Genomic DNA, 25,946 nt, shown 5'->3' on the forward strand with positions numbered 1-25,946 from the left:
CAATAAGGTGATCATCCCTTTGTTATTTCTCAGTTCCACCCAAATAACCTCCCTGGATGTATTTCCGGGAATATTCCTTATCAAGAATGCTACTCCCCCTCCTCTCTTGCCTCCCTTTCTATCCTTCCTCTAGCATTTGTATCCTGGAACATTAATCTGCCAGTCCTGCCCATCCCTGAGCCATGTTTCTGTAATTGCGATGATATCCCAGTCCCATGTTCCTAACCATGCCCTGAGTCCATCTGCCTTCCCTATTAGGCCCCTTGCATTGAAATAAATGTAGTTTAATTTATTAGTCCTACCTTGACCCTGCCTGCCCTGACTGTTTGACTCGCTTCTGTTCTCAACTGTACCAGTCTCAGATTGATCTCTTTCCTCACTATCGCCCTGGGTCCCACCAGTCTCAATACCAATCTCATGGTACGTTCCCCTGAGAGTCCATCACCTCCTACATGGGTGGTACGGTGGCACAGTTAGCACTGCTGCTTCACAGTGCTAGAGACCCGGGTTCAATTCCTGCCTCAGGCGACTGTGTGGAGTTTGCACATTCTCCCCGTGTCTGCGTGGGTTTCCTCTGCGTGCTCCGGTTTCCTCCCACAGTCCAAAAATGTGCAGATCAGGTGAATTGGCCATGCTAAATTGCCCGTAGTGTTCGGTGAGGGGGTAAATGTAGGGTAATGGGTCTGGGTGGGTTGCGCTTTGGCAGGTTAGTGTGGACTTGTTGGGCTGAAGAGCCTGTTTCTACACTGTAAATAATCTAATCATATAAAGTAATCTACATTTTCCAAAACAGCATACCTGTTTGAAATGGGTATATCCACAAAAGACTCCTGTCCCACGTGCCTATCTCTCTTATCCTTCCTGGAGTTAACCCATCTATATGACTGTACCTGAGACTTTCCCCCCTTCCTATAACTGCCATCCGTCACATACTGTTGCTGTTGCAAATTCCTCATTGCTTCTAACTGTCGCTCCAACCAATCCATTCGATCCGATAAGATTCGCATCCAACAGCATTTATGGCAGATATAATCCGCAATAACCCTTAAACTCTCTCTAAACTCCCACATCTGACAAGAAGTACATATCAGTGTACTAAAGGCAATTTTTGCTCCTTCACAATCTACAGACCAGAAAATATCACAGTCTTATTCCTCTACAAAACACTGCCCCAGGTTAAATTAATAGTTACGGCTTATATTTTAAGTTTAATCAAGAGGCATTTCTCCAAAAACACATAATCAAGAAAGAACCCACACTACTCACTATTGCAGCCTTTCTATTGGACACACTTAAAACAGCGATTAACTTATCTGATTCTGTGTTGTGAACTTCGCCCAAACAGATTCCTCCAAGATTAGTTGTGAAATTCATTGTTTGATAATTTTCCCAGATGCACTCCAATGCCCAGAGATCCATGAATTCAAAACAGCAAAGGCAGTAACTGTGCAGGTTTTCTCTCTTTCTCTCTCTCTCTCCTGCACTGTCCTCACCATGCGCTTCCTTTGTCTGTCCTTCTCCCTTTTAAAACTGGTGTTGTTTTGCCTTTTTTTTCCAAAGTTCCAAAACAATGCAACAGCATATGAAACAGTAATTGCTGCTCCTGGAATTCGATCTTCCTCTCCTGCCGACCCAGTGAGTATCCCTCCACCAACTCAATCATTCGATTGGCTGAACTGGTCCTCACCCTCAACAATTTCTCTTTTGAATCCTCCCATTTCCTTAAGACCAAAGGGGTAGCCATGGGCACCTGTGTGGGCCCCAGCAATGCCTGCCTTTTTGTCGGATATGTGGACAGATCATCTTCCATAGTTACACCGGCACTATTCCCCACGTTTTCCTCCGCTACATTGATGACTGTATGGTGCTACCTCATGCTCCCATGAGGAGGTTGAACAGTTCATTAATTTCACAAACACCTTCCACTCTGACCTCAATTCCACCTGGACCATCTTGTACACCTCCCTCCCCTTCCTGGAGCTCCTCATCTCCATTTCCAGTGACTGACTCAACACAGACATCTATTTCAAACCCACAGACACCCATAGCTACTTGGACTACACCTCTTCCCACCCCCTGTCCTGTAAAAATGCTATCCCTTACTCCCAATTCCGCCGCCTCTGTCGTATCTGCTCCCAGGAAGAGCAATTCCACTTCAGAACATCAGAGATGGTCTACTTCAAAAACCGCAGTTTCCCCTCCCATGCGATCAACAATCCCCTCCAGCGCATCTCCTTCACTTCCCGCACCTCTGCCCTTGAACCCCAACCCCCAACTGCAACAAGGGTAGAACTCCCCTGGTCCTCACCTGCCACTCAACCAATCTCCAGATACAACGCAACATCCTCTGCCATTTCTACCACCTACAGTCAGACCCCACCACCAGAGATATATTTCCCTCCCCACCCCTATTAGCATTCCACAGAGACCATTCCCTCTGTGACTCCCTTGTTAGGTCCACATCCCCCACCAACCCACCCTCCACTCCCGGCACTTTCCCTTACCATTGCAAGAGGTTAAAACCTGCACCCACACCTCCCCCATCACCACCATCCAAGGCCCCAAAGGATCTTTCCACATCTGGCAGAGATTTTTCTGCACATCTAAACACCTCATCTACTGTGTTCATTACTCTCAATGTGGTCTCTACATTAGGGAGACAGGGCGCCAACTCATGGAACGTTTCAGAGAACATCTCTGGGATATACACCAAACAACCCCACAGCTCTGTGGCTGACCACTTTAACTCCCCTTCCCACTTCGCCAAGGATATGCAAGTCCTCCACCGCCAAAACCTCGCCACCAGATGCCTGGAGGAAGAACGCCTCATCTTCCACATTGGTACCCTCCATTACACGGCATCAACATCGATTTCACCAGCTTCCTCATCTCCCCTCTACCCACCTCATTCCAGATCCAGCCCTCCAACCTGGCATCACTCTTTTTAACTATCCCACCTGTCCTTCTTCCTTCCTACCTATCTGCTCCACCCTCCCCTCTGACTTATCACCACCACCCCACCTGCATCTACCTATTGTCTTCCAAGCTACCTTCCCTCCAGCCCCACCCCCTTCCTAGTTAACTCTCAGACCCCCTTCCACCCGGCCCCACATTCTTGATGAAGGGCTTATGCCCAAAATGTCGACTCCATTATTCCTCACAATCTGCCTGACCTGCTGTACTTTTTCAGCACCACATTTTTTGACTTAAAACCAGCAAGTCAATTAGTGGCCATGGTTCATGTCTGTTATGCAATTAATGATTGCAGGTAGGTTCCTCAAGCCCCAAGTTGTGAGAAATTGGCAGCTTCACTATTAGAGGTGGGAGCTACCAATGTAGAAAGGAGAACGCGGGCACCCTATGAAGAAGTTTTAACTTATACTGGCTGCAGCTGCCATGCAAGTTGTGTGTCAGTTTACCTTTGTGTTAACTTAAAAGTGTAACCTGAAGTGCCTGTATCAGAGGAGTCGATTATGGTCAACAAACCTGAACAACCATGTTTGATTGATCAAATTACTTGAAGACTCATTTAAGATATTGACCTGAAAAATAACTTTTAGCAATGTGCTTTGAATGACAATCAAATTTAGTTTGCCTATTCACCACTTTAGCATGTGCCTTTCCATTTTTCTGAGCTGTATTTAAATAAAGATATTATCAATGCCCTGTGGAGCAGTACTTCAAAATCACAATATCCAAATATGGATGGAGAACTCATTCTAATGCTAAGAAGTACAACACATCAATAACAATCGAGAAAGAGTTCCTACTCAAGGAAATCCATTTATTGTGTCACTGATTTTGCTATCCTGGATGCACTGTCATCTGTTAGGGAGATGCATTGCATCCCAATGATTGTACTTCATTCTTGTTGGAGCTTGCCTGGCTACATACCTCTTGGTTAAAGATATGTAGGACTTCAGTACGACTTTCGACAGTGTCAGTGATATCTAGTTTATCTTTTATGGAATGGTCAATGCACAGCTCTGAAATGCTAAACTCGAAAGGTTTGATTCACTTCAATGAAAATCAGGCAGGTTCTGTGAAAGGTATAAGATCCACACTGCCAGTTCATTACCCAAGTAAATAAAGTGAAATTCTACCCTTTTATGTTTTGTCATCTTTATGCTATTGAGGATCTTGGCGCATTCTCCTCCAATGAAAGATTAAATTTATCACTTGGCGTGAACCTGGATTTGTGCAGTGAGAGGGATTGAAGTTAGCATTCGAGGGGTTTTTTTAAGCAGCCAGATGATTTTTTTCTTCCCTTACTGCCTGACTGCAATGATGTACCTAGCCTATTTTTTGTGGAGGCTGAACTGCAGTCAGGGAATGCAGATTTGTTTTCTTACTCATGGACAATGCTACATTGACTAGATTTCTAATAACAAAAGCTTTCTGACAAATATTTTAATAGTTAATTGTGGATTTTTTTGACAACTGGTGTGATCACACTTGTATCCATTTGTACAGTATTATTTGGCATAATTCATAGTACAGCAGAGGAACAGGCCCTTCAGCCCACCATGTCTGTGTTGACCATAACACCATTCTAAACTAATTCCATCTGCCTGCACATGGTCAGTATCCCTCTATTCCCTGCCTGTTCATGTGTCTGTTGAAATGCGTCTTAAACTTTGGTAATGAATCTGCTACTACCAGTGTGTTTCAGAAACCTACCACCCTCTGTGTAAACAAAAAAAAACTTTCTTCACATACCTCCATTAAAATTTCCCCCCTCACCTTAAACCAATGCTCCCTAGTATTTGACATTTCCACCTTGGGAAAAAGACTGACTGTCCACCATATCCAACCTTTCCTTATAGCTAACACACTGCAATCCAGGTAACATTCTAGTAAACTTCTTTTCCACTCTTTCCAAAGCCTCCACATCCTTCCCATAGTATGGCAACCAGAACTGCACATAATATTCTAAATGTGGCCTGACTAATGTCTTGTTACAGATGCAACGTGACTTGTCAACTTTTATTCTCAGTACCTGCACTGATGAAGGCAAGCATGCCATATGCTTTCTTTGCCACCTTAACCACTTAAATTGCCACTTTCAGAGATTCAACATGGCGGCAACCTACTAGGTCAGAATCTGCTGATCTCTGCACAGGACCCAGGCAAAATGGCCTACCCTTCCCTCACTTTCTAAACTACTTAAAATAACCTTTTCCCAGCAGCTTTGGCTATTCTGCATCAAAGTTTAGCAGTTTGGTACATTTTAAAATGACCAAAGGTAAAGGTTCACCAAGTTCGCAACAGGCATGGACTTCTCTCCCACCCCCGCAACAACAGAGGCATCTGCGGCCACCCTGGGGGACTTATCTGCTGAGGCGAACCTGATCTTGGACTTTGTTAAGCTCCGAGAGAAGATTGACACATCGATTGAAGAGACCTGGTCCAGGTGGGAGTTGATTTCGGTCATGCTGCCAGAAGCATGACCGAGAGATCAAGAAATTCAAGCAGCATGTTGGAGGGGCGGACCAACGTGCCGTGGCCTCTGAGACCACTGCTGAATCCTCTGTGGGACAGGTCTGGGCTCTGTACCGCTGAGCCCGAGCCTCAGAAGAACATATCGATGACCTCGAAAATCTAGGTCGTCGGAAAAATATTCGGTTGCTGGGCCTTCCTGAATGGGAGGAGGAAGGCCAGCTTGTTGATTTTTTTGGAGCAATGGCTCTCACAGCTGTTGAAGCTGGAGTCTGAGCTGGGCCGGGTGTGGGTTGAGCAGGCCCACCGGGTTACTGTGCACAGGCCCGGGTCGGACTAGCGCCCCCGGTCCTACTCGACAAGGAAAAACAAATGCTGCTGGAGGCCTCCAGAGTATTGGGGAAGGATCCCCAAGTCATGGTATACAAGGGATCCAAAATAATGCTGTTCCAGGATTTCTCTCTGGTTGTGGTTCGCAAGAGGAAGGTGTTTGACGAGGTAAAGAAGCATCTGACGGATTTAAATATTCAACATTCCATGCGATACCCGGCAACACTGCGCTTCAGTCATGGAGCATCTGGGTATAACTTCGGATTGCCAGAAAAAGAAAAAGAATTTTTGGATGCTCTCAAATAGACTGATGAACTTGAACTATATGGAAAATTACTTTATTTTGCCCCCTTTTGTTTTTTCTCCTCCTCTTTCCCCGTTTCTCTTCTCCATCCTTCCTCAGGGGACGGGGTTCTTTCTTCTGACTCTTATCTATAACTCGCTCGGTTTATCTGATTGTTGGGGAATGTTTCTGGGTTGTTTTTTGTTCCTTAATATTTGCTGGAATTGTAATTTTATATAGTTTATTTTATGTTGCTATTTTGTTAAGAGTGCCTAGGTAATAATATGAAGGGATTGGTTTGGTTGCCCACTTTTAACTCTCGTATTATAAGATATTGGCATTTGTTTATCTTACTTTGTAATGTCTGGGCCGAGAGCATGGCTCTAGTTGGGAGGTGTTATGGTGGGATTACTGGAAGGTAGGTGTACCTCCTGTGGACAAGGGGGAATGTCTCCTTTTAATTATGTCTTATGTTTTTTTTAGGAGTAGTTCTTAGCTGTTTTGATTTAGTTGTTTTAAAGGTTGTTTTTATATGTGAATTGTTTATGGTCTCTAATCAATGCCCTTTGAGTGGGATTCTTCCTCCTGGGAGGGTCTCAGACTTGCTTGAACAATCATGGCTAGTCACTTGTTTAAATGGTGCACCTGGAATGTCAAGGGGAGCCACTCATCAATTAAAAGGAAAAAGATATTATCAAATCATAAAAAAGAGAGGGTTGATGTAGCTCTTCTACAGGAGACACATCTACTTGGTAAGGAGCATTCAAAGCTGCAGCAGGGTGGATTTGGCCAGGTGTTCTTTTCAGCTTTTAGTTCAAAAAGCAGGGGAGTGGTCATTCCTATCCAGAAGAATCTTCCCTTCCAAATGCTAAGCCAGATGAAAGTTGAGTCTAGACAGTATATATTACTTAAAGCTGAAAATGTGTTGCTGGAAAAGCGCAGCAGGTCAGGCAGCATCCAAGGAGCAGGAGAAACGACGTTTCGGGCATGAGCCCTTCTTCAGGAATGAGGAAAGACTTTCCTCATTCCTGAAGAAGGGCTCATGCCCGAAATGTCGTTTCTCCTGCTCCTTGGATGCTGCCTGACCTGCTGTGCTTTTCCAGCAACACATTTTCAGCTCTGATCTCCAGCATCTGCAGTCCTCACTTTCTCCTAGAAGATTTTACCCTACTGCGAATCCGCTTACAAGGATGCCTTCCTTGAAGAAGCTCTCTTCCTCCCTCTACAAGGATTTCAGTGAGTCTCTCTCTCACTGCACACCCCAGGTCACCTCCTCTGCCCAGAAGCTCTTCAGCCACATTTTCAAACAGACTCGCTACCACAGCCACTTTCCTCATTCCTGAAGAAGGGCTTGTGCCCGAAACATCAATTCTCCTGCTCCTTGGATGCTGCCTGACCTGCTGCGCTTTTCCAGCAACACATTTTCAGCTCTGATCTCCAGCATCTGCAGTCCTCACTTTCTCCTATATTACTTAAAGCCCTAATATATGGAGAGGAATACGGGGTTTTGAATGTTTATTGTCTCCTGGCACATCCCTTTAAATTTGTAACAGATGCGTTCTCCAAGTTGATGGCTCTTGGGGTGCGTCACACAATTATAGGGGGAGATCTTAATTGTATTATTGACCCTGAAGAGGACAGGATACCTAGGAGCTCCACGGGTATATCTCTGCGATCTAGGCAGCTGGGTGATCTGATTAGGGTGTTGGGACTGGTAGATGTGTGGAAGTGTCTTCACTCTGAGGGTAGAGATTTTACTTTTTACTCCAACCCACACGTGTCATACTAGAATCAATATTTTTTTTTGTTCCCTCGACCTTTCTGAATTCGATATTGTTTTGTAAAATAGGTAATATAACAGCAGTGTATATGGAGGTTAAGACTAGAGATGACAAGTTGGGTTCCCGACACTGGTGTATGGACCCTTTCCTATTGAAGGATAGTAAGTTCATAGAATATTTCTCACAAGAATTTAAAACTTTCTGGAATATCAGTTCAGGCACAGCCAGTAACCCATCGGTGTGTGGGAGACTGCTAAAGCGTATGCGTGTGACTTGATTATCTCATATTCTGCAACCCAGAAAAGACAAAAGGGAGAACAACAGCGTCTGCTTGAGGCTCGCCATTAGGCAGCTGAGACAGCGTATGCCAATAGGCCATCCATTACTAGACTACAGCGGATTACAGCTCTCAGGGCAACTTTGAATACCGCACTTACTCAAACAGCAAAGAGGGAGATACTATTTGCGAAGCAGAGATTATTTGAATACGGCGATAAGCTGGACAGATACCTAGCATACCTTGCTAGAAAGAAAAATGCTCCCCAATCCATTACATCTATTAGGGAGGGTGCTGGTACCTTGACTTGTGATCCTAAAAAGATCAATGCAGCCTTTAGAAAGTTCTATTTCAAATTGTACAAGTCGGAGGGCTGTGAGGATAGAACGAGGAAGATGGAGTCTTTTTTTAAAAACCTGGTCCTCTCGGGCCTAAACTCGGAGCAGTTGTCACTTTTGAACACCCTCCTGATAACCCAGGAAGTCCAGGAGGCGATGAGGCAGCTCCAGAGTGGTAAAGCGCCTGGACAAGACAGATTCCAGGCTAAGTTCTATAAAGAATTCATAGACGAATTGGCCAGACCACTCATAGATATGTATAATTATTCACACAGTCAGGTTAGCCTCCCGTCTTCTCTGAGAGAAGCAAATATCGCTCTCATTCTTCAGAAAGGAAAAGCCCCAGATGACTGTACTTCATACAGACCTATATCCTTATTGAATGTGGACTTTAAAATGTTGTCATTAAGATTGGAGAGGGTTTTACCATTCATTATAAAAGATCAGATGGGGTTTAATAAGGGTCGCAGGTCAACTTATAACATTAGAAGAGTGTTAAACATGGTACAAGTCTGCCAGCAGGGAACGATACCGGGATTAGTCATTTCTCTAGATGCAGAGAAGGCATTTGATTGGGTAGAATGGCCATATCTCTTTTATACTTTGGAATGGTTTGGTATTGGAGAGGTCTTTACTAAACGGGTTGCAGTATTATATAATGACCCAAAAGCATCAGTGATTACCAACGGCGTAAGATCAGATAGCTTTAGTGTTGGCAGAGGTTGTTGTCAAGGATGCCCTCTCTCACCACTACTATTTACGCTAGTGATTGAGCTGCTATTGGAAGCTATACAAACTGACCCTAATATAACGGCCCTGGAGGTAGGATCGGGTAAGCATAAAATCACTCTCTATGTTAACGACATCCTTCTTTTCTTAAATGACCCATTGACATCTGTGCCATGCTTAATTCAAGTGGTTAACTTATTTGGTATGTTCTCAGGTTGCTAAATTAATTTTATGAAATCAGAGGCTATGCTGCTAGGAGGTTTTACCAGCATATCCAATTTTCCAGATGGATCTCTTTTCCCCTTTCGGTGGGCACTGGGAGGGTTTCTTTATTTAGGTATTTTTATTACCCTGATATTTGGTCAGCTATATAAAGCTAATTATACACACTTTATAGAGAAAATAAGGCAGGACCTCCAATGCTGGGAAGATCTCCCGATTATCCTGGTTAGGAAGAATAACTTTGGTCAAGATGAATATTCTACCTCGCCTATCATGCCCTATGAGAATGCTCCCCTTGATGTTGCCGAGAGAGGTGCTGCCTAAGCTCTATGGTTGGCTCAGCTCCTTTATTTGGAGTCATAGATGGCCCCTTATTAAATTAGTTAAGTTGCAGCTCCCACAAGTAAGGGGAGGTTTGAATTTTCCGGACTTCAGGAGGTACCAACTAAGTACTCTGTTATCATATGTGGCTGATTGGGTCTCCTGTGATCCACAATCAATCTGGTTGGATATTGAGGCCGCCCAAGCAAAATGTCCCCTCATCAATCTACTATTTATGGATAAGGTGAGAGTTATTGCAGATCATTGTAAAAATCCAATTGTATTAAATACAATCAAAACTTGGAGGATGACATGACAGGTTGAGGGTAATTTACAAAAAAATCTCCCCTTTTACCTCAATAGTGAGAATGTTGGGATTTCAGCCAGGGCTGACTGATGCTGGATTTAAAATTTGGGAGCCCAGAGGTACCTCCTGTTTGGGAGATCTGTTCGATGGGGAGGTCATGATGTCCTTCAAACAGTTGCGTTAGATGTTCGGTTTGCCCAGCAAGGACCTTTCTCGATATTTTCAAGTATGAGATTTCATACAAAAAAAGACCACATTGATGACTAATCCATACAATTAGATATGGAAAGAAGAGTGCTTCGGCCGAGGGGTGCGCCCTCGGTCAGTACTCTGTACCACTTCCTAGGTAATAAGGTACCGAAGGACATGGAACGGTTATGTAAAACCTGCAATCAAGAATTAGGGATGGAAATCTACTTGGAGATGTGGGAGGATATCTGGGAAAATGCTAGGAAGATCTCTATCTGTAATAGAACTCAGGCTATCCATAGATACTTCATAGGGCTCATATGGCACCAGAGCAACTTGCAAAGTTCAAGGCAGGAGCATCCCCAATGTGCCCTAAATGTAAAATAGAAGTTGTTACTCTCACTAATTGTTTGTGGACATGCCATAAGATTCGTAGATATTGGGACAGCATAGCGAATGCCTTGGCAAAGATTTTGGGAATGGAGATTGGGTTGGACCCAGTGTCTCCTCTTTTGGGTTTTCCAAACTTCCCTTCTCTAGATGCGAATGGGAAGAAGCTATTCACTCCTTTCCTTTTGTGCGAGGAAGAGCATTTTAATAAGTTGGGTATCCGAAATTTCCCCAGTTTTTTCGAATTGGCACAGGAGAGTTATGGAATATATCCCCGTGGACTTCCTTACGAATATGTCGCACTAAAAAACTGAATTATTTTATAGAACATGGCGGCCCTTTTTGAACTACACCAATGCAGATGTATCGGCCATACAGTTTAGGGCCTTTGCTTTGAGGACAATGTTGGTTGGTTCGGGGGCCCCCAGCAGGAAGAATCCCATATAAATACGGGTATTGTTATGATTTGATATAACTTTATTTTGAATGTGTTTGTATACATTTATTTATTTATTTTCTCTTGGTGATTGTTAGTAATGTATGATACTGTGTTTTTTTTTAATATAGAGTCTTCTTTCTTATATTTTACTTTGTGTTGTGGTAGTCTGTAGAGTAGATTAGTAGTTAGTTTTCTTCATTTTATATTGGTGTTGTTACTATATTGTAAAGTGGATACACTATTTTGTATTAATTTTGTATATTGTAAAAAGAAAACACAAAAATCTTTATTTCAATAAAAATATTTACCAAAAAAAATTGCCACTTTCAGGGAGATATGGACTTGGATCACAAGATCCCTCTGTATATCAATGCTCCTAAGGGTCTGCCATTTACTGTATACTTTCCTCTCGCATTTGACCTCCCAAATCCATCACCTCACTGTTGTCTGAATTAAACTCCATTTGCCATTTCTCTGCCCAACTTTTCAACTGATCTGTATCCTGCTGTATTCTTTGATAACTTTCTTCACTATCCACAACTCCTCCAATTTTTATGTTCTCTGCAAACTTCCTAATCAGACCATCTACATTTTCATTCAAATTATTTATGTATATTACAAACAGCAGAGGTTCCAGCACTGATCCTTGCAGAACACCAGTGGTCACAGACCTCCAGTCAGAAAAATATCCTGTCTTCTATGACCAAGCTAACTTTGTATCCAACTTAGCAACTCACCATGGATTCCATGCACCTTAATCTTTTAGACCAGCGTACTATGAAGGACCTTATCGAATGTGCTGATAAAGTCCATTTAGACAAATCCATTGCCATATCCTCATCAATCACGTTCATCTCTTCCTCCAAAAACTGAATCGGATTTGTGAGACAAGACCACCCCTGAATAAAGCCAAACTGACTATCTGTTATATGTTCATTCTTCTCCAAATGTGAATAAAATAACAACTCAAGAACTATCAAGACACTACCTAGACAAAAGCATACTTATTTTCTTTACAGTACAGTTCTATCAGGAGCAGCCAAAGATTTCCTGGAATTTCGGATATGGCAGTCAGAAAGTTTCTACGGATCTGTTTCATCCCTGAGGTTGGGAGGTGAAGTTTAAAAATTAATATTTATTGATGCATTGTTATATGATACATTAACATTCAAATTTGAGAATACTTGCCATTTTTAAAGTATATGATTTGGACAAACAAGAACAATAGTGAGCGGAAATGAATATAACACCTTTAATATAGAATAACCTCCTAAGGTACTTAAGAGGTGTGAGGCACTTTGAAACTAACAATGTGCAAATTTAAGGAAATTCAGTTTTCTGAAACTGGGAAACAAAAGAATTCCCTAAAAAATCCAATTTGACTGAAACCATAAGTTGCATTCTTTTATGAAATACTTTGTTATTGATCCTTTTTCCTTCATAAATGTGATACCAATAATTCTTTTGTTCTTGTAGAACCTCAAATACAGAAAAATGCTTTCCAGCATAAACCAGTCTCTGAGCTGATTGAGCTGCTAAATGTCTCTCCTGAGGACCTAATGACCACTCCAGTGAAAAGTTTATGGGGAGAATATATGAAAGTAACTTCAATTCTGAGAGACATAGTGGAACAACTGCACTTGGGCCATGATGAAGTAAAAGAAATGCTGACTGCAAAATTGGAAGAATTTTCACCAGTCCCCATGGTTCAGCTGGAGAGTACGTTAATTCATTATATTCCTTAGATCATTGGAAATATACACATTGAATTTGGTGAAATAAGAAAGAACTGCATTAATGTAGCATTTTAGTAAAACTTCTGTTATGTCTTAAGATCATTTTACTTGATTTGTCATTGCTTGGATTTATTGAATCCAGCAACTTTACACATTAAACTATACTGAACAAAGAAAGTTGACAGACAGGAACATGCCCTTCGGCCTTTCAAACCTGAGCCGATCCAAATCTACTGTCTAAACCTGTCGCCCAATTCCTAAGAAACTGTATCCCTCTGCTCCCCACCTACTCATGCATCTGTCCAGACGCATCTTAAATGAATCTACCGTGCCTGCCTGTACCACCTCTGCTGGTAATGCATTCTAGACGCCCACAACCCTCTGTGTGAAGTCCTTGCGGCATGTATCCCCCTTAAACTTTCCACCTCTCACCTTGAAAGCATGACCTCTCGTTATTGAATCTTTCACCCTGGGAAAAAAGTTGTCTCTATCCATGCTGTCTATACCCTTCATGATTTTGTAAACCTCAATCAGGTCCCCCCTCAATCTCCTTTTTTCTAATGAAAACAAACCTAACCTATTCAACCTTTCTTCATAGCTAACACCTTCCGTACCAGGCACACTCTCCTCATTCCTGAAGAAAGGCTCATGCCCGAAACGTCGATTCTCCTGCTCCTTGGATGCTGCCTGACCTGCTGCGCTTTTCCAGCAACACATTTTCAACATCCTAGTAAAGCTTCTCTGCACCCTCTCCAAAGTGTCCACATCCTTTTGGTAATGTGGCACCCAGAACTGTACACAGTATTCGAAATGTGGCCGAATGAATGTCTTGTACAATTTTAACATGACTTGCCAGCTCTTATACTCAATACCCCGTCCAATGAAGGCAAGCATGCTATATGTCTTCCTCACCACTCTATCCACCTGTGCAGCAACCTTCAGGGTACAATGGACCTGCACTCCCAGATCTCTCTGCCCATCAACTTTTCCCAAGGCTCTTCTGTTCATTGTATAATTCACTCTAGAATTAGCCTTGCCTAAATGCATCACCTCACATTTGTCTGGATTGAACTCCATCTGCCACTTTTCTGCCCAACTCTCCAGTCTATCTATATCCTCCTGTATTCTTTGGCAGTCCCTTATGCTTTCTGCTGCTCCACCAATCTTTGTGTCATCTGCACACTTGCTGATCATACCAACATTGCCCTCTTCCAGATCATTTATGTATATCACAAACAACTGTAGCCCCAACACTGACCCCTGTGGAACACCACTGGTCACCTTTCTCCATTTCAAGAAACTCCCTTCAACTACTATTCTCTGTCTCCTGTTGCTCAACCAGTTCTTTATCCACCTAGACAGAACACCCTGCACACCATATGACTTCACTTTCTCCATTAGTCTACTGTGGAGAACCTTATCAAACCCCTTATTAAAATCCATGTATGTGACGTCAACAGCCCTTCCTTCATCTATCAACTTGGTCACTTCCTCAAAAAACTCTATTAAGTTGGTAAGGCATGATCTCCCCCAACAAACCATGTTGCCTATCACTGATAAGCCCATCCTTTTCAAAATATAAATAGATCTTATCCCTTATTACCCACTCCAGCAACTTTCCCACTATCGATGTCAAGCTCACTGGTCTGTAGTTACCCGGAATATCCCTACTTCCTTTCTTGTATAGGGGGACAACATGAGCAACCTTCCAGTCCTCCGGCACTTCACCTACATTTAAGGATGCCACAAAGATATCTGTCAGGACCCCAGCTATTTCCTCTCTCGCCTCCCTCAGCAACCTGGGAGAGATCCCATCCGATCCAGGGGATTTACTCACCTTAATAACCTCTAGCCTACCCAACACATCTTCCCTACTTATGTCAATGTGATCCAGACTAATCAAGCTTCTATCTCTAATCTCAAGATTCATCATGTTCCTCTCCTCAGTGAACACTGATGCAAAGTAGTCATTCAGAATCTCACCCATTCTCTCAGGTTCGACACACAGCCTTCCTTCATTATCCTTTAGTGGACCAATCCTTTCTCTAGTTACCTGCTTGCTTCTTATATAAGAATAAAATGCTTTGGGATTCTCCTTAATTCTGCTCGCTAAAGCTATTTCATGACCCCTTTTAGCCCGTTTGATTCCTCGTTTAAGACTTGTCCTACTCTTCCAATATTCCTCAAGGACTCTTTCTGTTCTTAGCTGCCTAGACTGTTATGGTTTCTACAGCTGAAGTGATATGTGTTCCACTGTATATTGTTGTTGTATAAAATTATCTTGAAACATAAGTTATGTCGTATCTGCCGGGTAAGTCAAACCCACACTTGAGGAATCAGTAACACAAGTACTCCACCAACCATATTAAAATAGTTGTAATGGTGCATTTTAACATGTAGAAACTATATTCAGCATGGGAAGGGGTTGTAAGCTTTTCATTGCTTTAAAGAATATATATTGATCGGGTGGAGGGTGTTGATCAAGTGCTTTTATTATTTACATCTTGAGTAAATGTGATCAAGCTTGAAATGTTAACAACGTTTCAAATGTTAACAACTATTGGAACATCAGCATAAAGTGGGCCCTTCAGTAATGGAGTAAATGCAAACTCAAATTTGAAATTAAGGAATGACCATGATTTGCTGTCTCATCTCAGGTCAGGTAGATTCTTAACTCTGTAGTTAAATTGCATGAATTGAGAACTGATGAGAAACTGAAACTGTTGCTCAAATACTGAGTTTGTAGTCTAAATGTATCTAAATCAACACTGACATTCCATAGAATCATAGAATCCCTACAGTGTGGAAACAAGTAATTTGGCTCATTGAGTCTGCGACAGCCCTCCAAAGAGCATGCCACCCAGACCAAAACCTACCTTCCCCTCCCTTACCCTTTTCGAGACCTAATCCACTTAACCTACACTTAACCACTTAACCTGATTGCAATTTAGCATGGCCAATCCATCTAACCAGCTTATCTTTCGAAAGAGGGAGGAATCCGGAGCCCCTGGAGGAAACCCATGAAGACATGGGATGAATGTGCAAACTCCACACAGACAGTTGCCTGAGGGTAGAATTGAACTCTCATGCTGTGAGGCAGCAGTGCGAACCACTGAACCATCATACTGCTCCTATTGGAGCTATTGTTAAATAACTCAAACATCTTATAGTAAGGGTAAATTATAAATTTAGATGCTGTACATTTTAAGTTGAACTGTTAAATTTAAAAGCTGCAGCAGTAACAAATATCTCCTACTTTGTTCCACAGAATGTACAGATAATACTGCGTTAATTAATGCAACTAAAGTTTCTATTGAAATGTACCCTGAAAACAAAGAGGCAACATATTCCAGTACACATGAAAGCATAAGTATCGGATATAAAACATTAACTTTACAATCACAAAATTTACCGACCATTTCCCACAAGGCCTCCATTGATTCTGTGGATGGCTACAACACCATGATGAAAGCTTACCAAGATGACAGTGATCCTCTCAGCAACTTCATTATGCTTCGGTCCAAGCAGGTTTCAGCACCTGATTGTCAGACAAAAAGTGACAATGAAAATCCGACATATCCTGGTAATTTTGTGTTTGGTTTTCTTCCATTTTAATAAATAAGTAGTTAATTCTACAATTTAAGCACTGAAGTCAAAGTATAGTGAATAGTGTTGCATTGATTTTACATGTAACTGGCCACAGTTGAAAAATTAAGTTGAATTTAGTTTTTATTTTGGAATAGTTGCCAGCAGGGATTTTTATTTTCCTGTTAGTCGCGGTCGTAATAATTTACCAAACTATTAAAGTCCAGCTCCAAATAAAGAAACTAATCTGGAACTTACTTCAAGAGTACTGAACATTTTTTGAAGGAAATTCTTTACAGGAATATTCTATAGATTAGTCTCCTAATGTGGCACTCAAGTCTTTCATTAGTCTTTCACTTGAGGTGCCAGACAAAATAGCATTTTCCGTGGTTACAGTAATGAGCTTTGTCATGAAAGGTTGGAAAATTTGAGCAGTCAGTGGGATTCTGTAGGCTGTTTAGTCTGTTGAGTTGATGACCCATTGCTATGTGATAACTGTGCTGTTTTGGTAGTTCTAAGGGGAAGTTAGGTACATCTATATGAGTGTAGTGAAATCTTTTCATGATCTGACTTTCAACTACTAATGTTATTGTTATCATCACTCAATGATGCAGAAAGGTAAAAGAGTCTGAACAAAGTACTATCATTGTTCTGTAGGTCTTACTATCTCTCAAGTAACATTTATGCAATCGCTCATCGGGTATCGTAATAAGGACATATTTGGAGCTATGGTTCACCTGGAAAATGAGCCCAGACTTTACAAGGAGTGGAAATCTTTGTTGGATTGCTGCTTCACTCAACTATTTCTCAGTGTCAACATTGCTCCACATTTCTTGCCAGGTCTTTCAGATCAGGCTTGCTAAGAAATGCGTAGCACTGCTCAGAATGTTCCTTCAGATCGTAATAGATTTACGAGATAACAAGCCACATCCACATTTTAAGCACTAGCTGTTTTTTAAGTTTAAAAGTCCAACATGAATGTTAGCCAATGAGTGAATCTCAATGAATGGGTGACTGTTAATGAAATAATAAATGAATTAATATTGGTTCAATGAATGAATGGGTGGAGTGTAGAATATTCAGGTACGTAGAAGAGTTGAGTAAGTGGGATGGGCGATTGAAATGAAAAGATAAATTGATACGTGAATAGGGTAGTAAATGGTTGGATGACAGGTTGGTAAGGTGGCAGAGGGAGTGGGTGAATAGATTGGCATGTGGAGAATCATGGCACATAGGCAGTGGGGGTACTTGAGTACAATAGTGTTGTTAGGATGAAAGTTAGGTGTGATAGGTGTTAGGTTAGATAGAATCATGGAGATGTTCACCACGGAAACAGACCCTTCGGTCCAACTCGTCCATGCTGACTAGATATCCTTAGCTAATGTAGTCCCCTTTGCCAGCACTTGGCCCATATGCCTCTAAACCCATCCTATTCATACACCCACTCAGATGCCTTTTAAATGTTATAATTGTACTAGCCTCCACGATTTCCCCTGGAAGCTCATTCCACACACGCACCACACTTTGCATGAAAAAGTTGCCCCTTAGATCCCTTTTAAATATTTCCCCTCTCACCCTAAACCTATACCCTCTAGTTCTGCACTGTGCTATCCCAGGGAAAAGACCTTGTCTATTTACCCTATGCATGCCCATCGTGATTTGATAAGCCTCTATAAGGTCACCCCTCAGCCTCTGACACTCCCGGGAAAACAGCCCCAGCCTATTCAGCTTATAGCTCAAAACTTCCAACCCTGGCAACATCCTTGCAAATCTTTTCTGAACTCTTTCAAATTTCACATTATCCTCCCTATAGGAGGGAGACCAGAATTGCACACAATGTTCCAAAAGTGGCCTAATCAATGTTCTGTACAGCAGCACTATGACCTCCCAACTGCTATACTTAATGCTGTGACCAATAAAGGAAAGCATACCAAGCGCCTTCTTCACTATCCTATCCACCCATGACTCCACTTTCAAGGAACAATGGACCTGCACTCCAAGATCTCTTTGTTCAGCAACACTCCCCAGGACCTTACCATTAAGTGTGTATGCCCTACCCTGATTTGCCTTTCCAAAATGCAGCACCTAACATATATCTAAATTAAACTCCATCTGTCACTCCTCGGCCCATTGGCCCATCTGATCAAGATCCTGTTGTACTCTGAGGTAACCTTCTTAGCTGTCCACTACACCTCCAATTCTGGTGTCATCTGAAAACTTACTAACTGTACCTTCAATGTTCATATCTAAATCATTTATTAAATGATGAATAGCAGTGGACCCAGCAGTGATCTTGTGGCACACCACTGGTCATAGGCCTCCAGTCTGAAAAGCAGCCATCCACCACCACCCTCTGTTTTCTACCTTTGCGCCAATTCTGTACCCAAATGGCTAGTTCTTCCTGTATTCCATGTGATCTAAGCTTGCTAATTCGTCTCCAATGGGGAACCTTGTCGAATGCCTTACTGAAGTCTATATAGATCAAGTCCATCATTCTGCCCTCATCAATCCTCTTCAGTTACTTCTTCAAAGAACTCAATCAAGTTAGTGAGACATGATTTCCCATGCACAAAGCCATGTTGACTATCTCTAATCAGTCTTTATGTAAGTCCTGTCCCTCAAGATTCCCTCCAATAACTTACCCAACATCGCTGTCAGGCTCACTGGTCTATAATTCCCTTGCTTGTCCTTACCACCTTTCATAAATAATGGCACCGCATTAGCCAACCTCAAGTCTTCCGGCATGTCACCTGTGACTATTGATGATACAAATATCTCAGCAAGGTAAAAAGGTGAAAGTGAGTACTACAGATGCTGGAGATTAGCACCACTCTAATCTTGACTCCGATCTCAGCAACTTGCCCACCAATCACTTTCCTAGCTTTATGTTGGATAAATTGGTAAACGTGTTGGGGTAATTGGATTGGCTAATGGAGGTAGCCGGTTCCTTAAGGGTGCTAGTCAGGTTTGGTCAGTGGAGTAGTCAGATGGTTGAGGATGAAGGTGGTCAGTAGGAGTCAGGTGAGGGGATAATCAGGAGGATCAAATTAGGTTGTCAGATCTGGTCAGAGAATTAATCACATTGAGTTGACAGGAGTACATTCAGGGACTCAAGAGGAGAGCTTGTGAATGATTAGAGGTCAGTTCTGGAATTATTCCGGGGTTAGACCAGGTTTTTTCTCTGTAACATTTTCTGGATAATTATCATAAAATAGCATAGAACTGTTTGAATCACACTCAGGTACTTTAACAAAGGGTTCAGAGAAACATGGGAATTGCCCATTAGGAGTTCACATTTTATGGATAATTCCTATGAAAGTTAATGTGTCAGGACTTCTGAGGATTCTGAATATGCACGTTAGGTTCTCTGTCCAGTTTCTGATGATCTGTAGACTGAACGTTTTGGGCCATATATAGCAGCACCAACAATTGCACAACAATTTTATTGAGCATTATTGGCTGTATGAGGATACCATATGTGTGCCAGTTGCCAATAACATGATCCTTGCTCAGTTTGAATTCCGTCAGAAACATTCACATTACATCCTTAGTCCAAACATGGACAAGATTTCTAATATTTGACCCCTTGACTTCTAGGCACCATTTGACCAAGTGTGGCATCAAGGCACTCTTGTGAAATTGAGAAATTAAGTGAAATGAGTCTCAGTGAAAGCTATCCAATAACTGAAGCAATACCTAGCAAATAGGAAGATGATGGTGGTTGTTGAATGTAAATAATCTCAGCAGGAATTCCTCAGGAAAAAAACACTGAGAATACTGGAGAAAGGTTTGGCAATGCCTGTAGAGAGAGAAACAAAGTTACCATTTTGAATCTGGAATCCTGGGTGCTTCATGGCAAGTAGGATTCCTAACGTGCAAGTGTCAGAAAATCATCATCTCCAAAAAGAGGAGGTCTGACTACCCTGATGTTCAATAGGATCATCAATATCCTGGGAGTTATCTAGAAGCTTAGTGTTAATGTCTCCCTCTCTGCACCTTCTCAGCAGCAGTAACAATGTATCCGCATTCTGTTCTGTTACCCTGATGCACTTGTACAATGTGATGTGCCTGTAAAGCAGGTAAGATAAATATTTCTTGCTGTACGTTGGTACACACAACAGTAATAAATCAATCCAAATCAAATTAACCGGATGACTTATAAATAGTATAGCTGCAAGATCAGGTCAAGGGATGAGTACTCTGGAAATAAATTCAACTCCTAGGTTCCGAAAGCCTTATCACCAGCCATAAAATCTAACGTATATGGAATACAAAAGCAAAATACTGGGAATGTTGGAAATCAGAAATTAAAAAAATCTGGAAATACTAAGCAGACCAGGTCTCATCTGTGGAGGGAAACAGGATGAATGCTTCAAAGAGGAGTCTCTCTTCACAACTGGAATGGAATACCCTTCACTTGCCTGGAAGGGTGCAACTTTAAGAGCCACAAAGCCGCCCATTCAATTGACATTGTATACATTCGCACATGAGAAATGATTGTGTACCATCAACCAGATGAATTTGCAACAACACATTAAGATTTTTTTCCAAGTTCCCCCTCAAATTACCAACTGTTCTGACTTGGAAATATATTGCTATTCCTTTATTGACAATAGGTAGCAATCTTGATATTTGCTTGCTAATAGCACTTTAGCAAAGAAGTGGCTTACCATTGTATTCTCAAGGGCAGTTAGGGATGTTCAGTAAATGTTGGCTTTGCTAGCAATGTGCACATCCCATGAAAAGTAGTTAAAAATAGCCATTATGAATATTTATGAAGATCCTGCATGTATTTGAGACATCAAATGGCACATAGGTCTTTGATGTGGAAAGAGACATGGCCCTCTGTCATGCATCTGTTCATTCTTCATTAACTGCACACTCTGCTAGCTCTGGAACACCAGCACTTCTCACTGTTTATCACCTCATTTGCATCACCTTAAAATTAACATGAAGGCAAGATGTTCTGCTTATAAATTGGGTTTTCCTTCCAATCTGTTCATTCAACTTCATTCAGTCTTCAACTTTAGCAATTATCCACAAACTCCCAAAGCATTATCAATATAAATGAGCTCTTAGTTAATATATTCACTGGTATCAGTCCAATGTCCACAACATTTCAAAAATCTATCAACCTCGTCTTTAAATAGTTTCAGCAATCAAGCCTTTACAACTCTGTGATGGAGCATTCCAGACATTCACTACACTCCGGGTGAGAAGAAATTTTTTGCACTAAAGAGTTTTGCTTAACACCTCCTTTACCTCTAACTTCTGCCAGCTCTAACATTCTTAGACATCTCTGCACTTTCCACACATGGGAAATAGTTGTGCAGTTGTAATGTCACTGGATTAGTAATCCAGAGGCCCAGGCTAATGCTCTAAGGGACATGGGTTTGAATCCACCATGACAGCTGTTGAAATTTAGATTCAATTAATAATTTTGGAATTGAAAACTACTTTCAGTTATAGTGATCATGAAGTTATTGATGTGAAAACCCACCTGATTTACTGATGCCCTTCTGGCTGACACATGGCTCCAGACCTAGAGTAATGTGGTTGACTCTAAAGCTATTCACAACAATTATTGATTGCGCAACAATTGCTAGACTTGCTAGTAATATGACACCATGAAAGAATTAAAACAACTTTTGACCACCTATTCATACTCAATTTTATGTGCTGCACACTTGGGGACAATTCTTTCAGATGCCTAGGTCCTAAACTTGTTTTTTATAGCTTATATGGACTATAAGCTGTGTTGTATTTTATTCAGTCATGGCATATGAGTGTCTCTGGCTGGTCAGCATTTATTGCCAATCCACAATTTTCCTTGAGAATGAGATAGTGAGCTGCCTTCTTGAACCACTGCAGTCCATGCGCTGTAGGTTGTTTAGTAGCTTCACCAGAGTGACACCTCATTTTTAGGCCTGCGTGGTGCTGCTCCTGTTATGCCCTCCTGCACTCTCCTTTGAACCATGTTTGATCTCCTGGTTTGATGGTAGTGGTTGAGTACGGATATGTCAAGCTATGAGCTGACCCAATCTAGCAGCACATATAATTGAGTATGAATAGGTCGTCAAAAGTTGTTTTAATTCTTTCATGGTGTCACATTACTAGCAAGTCTAGCAATTGTTGCGCAATCAATAATTGTTGTGAATAGCTTTAGAGTCAACCACATTACTCTAGGTCTGGAGCCATGTGTCAGCCAGAAGGGCATCAGTAAATCAGGTGGGTTTTCACATCAAGACCCAGATCTCTTTAGGATCTGACCAGCTCGATCAGTTGTGTTACTGCTGAGCCACTCTTGGTGGTGAAGTCCCCCACCCAGAGTACATTTCCATCTTTACAAACCTCAGCACTTCCTCCATCTGTTTTTCAATATGGAGGAGTACTGATTCATCAGTTGAGGGAGGACATATTTGGTAATCAGCAGGATGTTTCTTTGCCCATGTTTAAACTAAAGCCACAAGACTTCAAGGGATCCAGAGTCAATGTTGAGGACACCAAGGCAACTCTCTCCTGACTGTACACTACTGTGCCACCACCTCTGCCAAGTCTATCTGCTGGAGGGACAGGACATATCCAGGGATGATGTTGGTGGTGTCTGGGACAGTGTCTGTAAGGTACGATTCTGAGTGAGACAGTTCTCCCAATTTTGGCACAGCTGCAGATGTTAGTAATGAGGACTTTACAGGGTTGATAAGACTGTTTCTGGCATTGTCTTCTCCAGTGCCTGAGTCAATGCCAGGTAGTCCGTCTGGTTTCATTTCTTTATTTGAGGCAATTGCTATAACTGAATGGCTTGCTATGCCATTTCAGAGGGCAATTACAAGTTAACCACAATGCTGTGGGTCTGGAATCATATGTAAGGCATACCAGGTGACAATAGCAGATTTTCTTCCCTAAAGGGTGTTAGTGAGCCAGATGGGTTTTTCTGACAATGATTTCTTGGTCCTCAGTAGATTCTTAATTCCAGATTTATTAAAAAATGAATTCAAATTCCTGCAGTGTTTGAATTCATACCAGGTCCTCAGAACATTAACTGAGTTTCTGGATTAATAATCTAGTGATAGCACTAGACTGCCACCTCCTCCATGGCTGGGGGTGGGCGTACATTGAGTTCTCCAACTTCAAATAACTTCCTTTCCCACCCCCACCCCCAAATCCCTTTCCAGGCCTACTCCCTCCCTTCCATTCCTCTGATTGACTCTTCCTTCTAGCTACCAACTGGATTCATTCCTTTCATCTACCAACCAGGTTGTATCCTCTACCTGTGTTCACTTGTCCCTACCTCACCACGCTCCCCACCCAAATCCTCCCCCACCCATCCCCTTTATCTGCTTCACTCCTTACATCCATCCCGAGTCCTGAAGAAAAGTTACACTTGAAACATTGACTTCTCCCCCACCTGATGCTGCCTGGATTGCTGTGTTCTTCTATTCTCCTGCTTGTCTACCTTGGATTCCAGCATCTGCAGGTTTTTTTTTTGTTGCCACCTCCTCCATGGTATCAAAATTTAAATTCTTTTAGAAATTTTTTGTATTAAAATTGGACATTTCAGCATCTTGTGTCATGTTTTTGTTTTTGCAGTTTCTCTTTCCAATTTGTCATTGATAAGATTTATTAATTTTTAGAAATGTCAGTCGTTAAATGTCTTGTTTTTATATTTCAGTCGATGAAAGTATTACCAAAATTGAAGTGAGCAGTAAATTGGAAATGCCAAAAATAGTTTCCGTGCAGGAAAATGACCAACAAGATCAAAACAGAACTTTAATAAATATTGAAGCATCAGGTATTCAAATTTTCTTTGACCTTTAGGGGGTCACTTAGCTCAGTTGATGGACAGTTTGTTTGCGATGCAGAGTGACACCAACAGCATGGGTTTAATTTCTGCACTGTCTGAGGTTATCATGAAAGACTGTTCTTAACCTCTCTCCTGACCTGAGGTGTGCTGACCATTAGGCTGAACCACCATCAGTTTTCTCTCTCAGTTGAGACAAAGGTGAATTTACCTTTATCTATTATTGTGGAAATAGTTTACAATTTAGGAAAAAAAGTGGGTATTTCCATTTGTTGTCTCTTGACAAAAAAAATAGCTCTGTGATTTGTTTTACTGCTGAGTTACTTTGTATGGATGTAGCTGCCAGTGTAACTTGGAAATGACTGTCATTTGAGCCGCAGCCATAATTTGTAGTCAAATGTCAGTTGCTGAAAATCACAGATCATCAGTATGCTTCCTGTCACAAATATCATGTCAATTAAAATGTACAATGTTTATGTAAAATATGTATTTGAATGCAAAGGATTCAGTTTAAAAAGATAATAGATCATTGTGAAACATTATTTTGGATTCATGAATAGAATAAATTTTATAGGATAAAACGGCATTAATCAATTTGATTTCATAATTTTGTACACTAGTAATCTTTTTTTCTGTTTGCAGAAAGCCAGCGTCAAGCATACTATTTGTTGGAGTCCACAGCAATCCCTGTTCTCAAACAGTTGAAGGGCTTTGCTATTCATATATCTGCAGAAACATTTACTACACTTTCTTTTGACCACACTAGGTTTTTCCTAAAGCATCAAGAAAAGGTAGTGAGTGATAGTGCTAAACAAGGTCAGTCTTATTCCTTTCTCTCCAGTAAAAAAAATATGTAAAGCTACCAAAGATTTATCCAAGGCAATAAATAAATAAATAAATAAGAAAAACCTATTGTGTCTTGTAATTGTTGATGTTTTGTAATGCATTGCTTTCAATTATGCATCTTGAATGACGTAGTATGTCATAAGTTTTAAAATAAATACATGCCTGTATTTGGATTCAATAAAAAATGCACTCCCCTTCCAAACAAAGTGTTTTATTCCCAAGAAGAAACCAGCCATTCATTCATTTATCTAAAAATATGTTGTAATGACAACAGATCAGAAAGCTGAAGTACTATGGACATTTTAACCTTTATTTGCAAATAATATATATATTCAAAGAGGCAAATAAAAGACTGCAGATGTAAATTCAGTGCTGTCTGCCAAAATCCTGTGTAGGATCCATGGAACGTCACACCAATAGAATGTCAGAGAAACTTTAAACAGAGTGAGAGAAAGCAAGATGTAACAGGATGAGATAGTGAAGGGGCTTGCCAGCTCACCCACTATCAACAGAAAGGTACTTGTTGAAGATTTTGTTTTTGTTTTACCCTTTCAGGAATGTACAATTAAGAAGGGGTTAAAAACCAAGTACTACTGGTCTGTATGTGCTTGTGGAAGAAAGTATGCTATTGAAAAAAGATGTGATCCTGACCTGAGACACCTATGTGTACTGGTCTGGATTCCAGCATTTGAGAGCTATGAAAGTCACAATCAAAGAACGTCCAACTAGTTACCCTTGCATTACAGGTAAAAGGATTCTCTTGTTCTGAATGCTAGAAGCCAATTAGCCAGTAGACCAGTCAGAAGGAAACAGGACAAAAGGAACTGTCTTGCTCAACCAAGCTCTGGTCTGAAGGAAACAGAACAGTGAAATTTCAACTAACCTGCAAAAGCCAAAAATCCCCAAATCAATTGTTCAACTATTAATACTCCA

General features: G+C 41.4%; 1 protein-coding gene across 1 annotated transcript in view; it reads left to right on the forward strand.

The window, feature by feature from the left end:
- shoc1 (shortage in chiasmata 1) overlaps nt 1-25,946 on the forward strand; it is a 117,107-nt gene that overhangs the window by 84,234 nt on the left and 6,927 nt on the right. Inside the window, exons 10-14 of the mRNA XM_072591310.1 lie at nt 12,065-12,159; nt 12,522-12,764; nt 16,050-16,364; nt 24,039-24,158; nt 24,810-24,983. Of these exons, the coding sequence (XP_072447411.1) occupies nt 12,065-12,159; nt 12,522-12,764; nt 16,050-16,364; nt 24,039-24,158; nt 24,810-24,983 (947 nt within the window). The remainder of the gene's footprint in view (nt 1-12,064; nt 12,160-12,521; nt 12,765-16,049; nt 16,365-24,038; nt 24,159-24,809; nt 24,984-25,946) is intronic.

The sequence above is a fragment of the Chiloscyllium punctatum genome, chromosome 2 (genome assembly GCF_047496795.1).
Source record: "Chiloscyllium punctatum isolate Juve2018m chromosome 2, sChiPun1.3, whole genome shotgun sequence".
Taxonomy (NCBI): domain Eukaryota; kingdom Metazoa; phylum Chordata; class Chondrichthyes; order Orectolobiformes; family Hemiscylliidae; genus Chiloscyllium; species Chiloscyllium punctatum.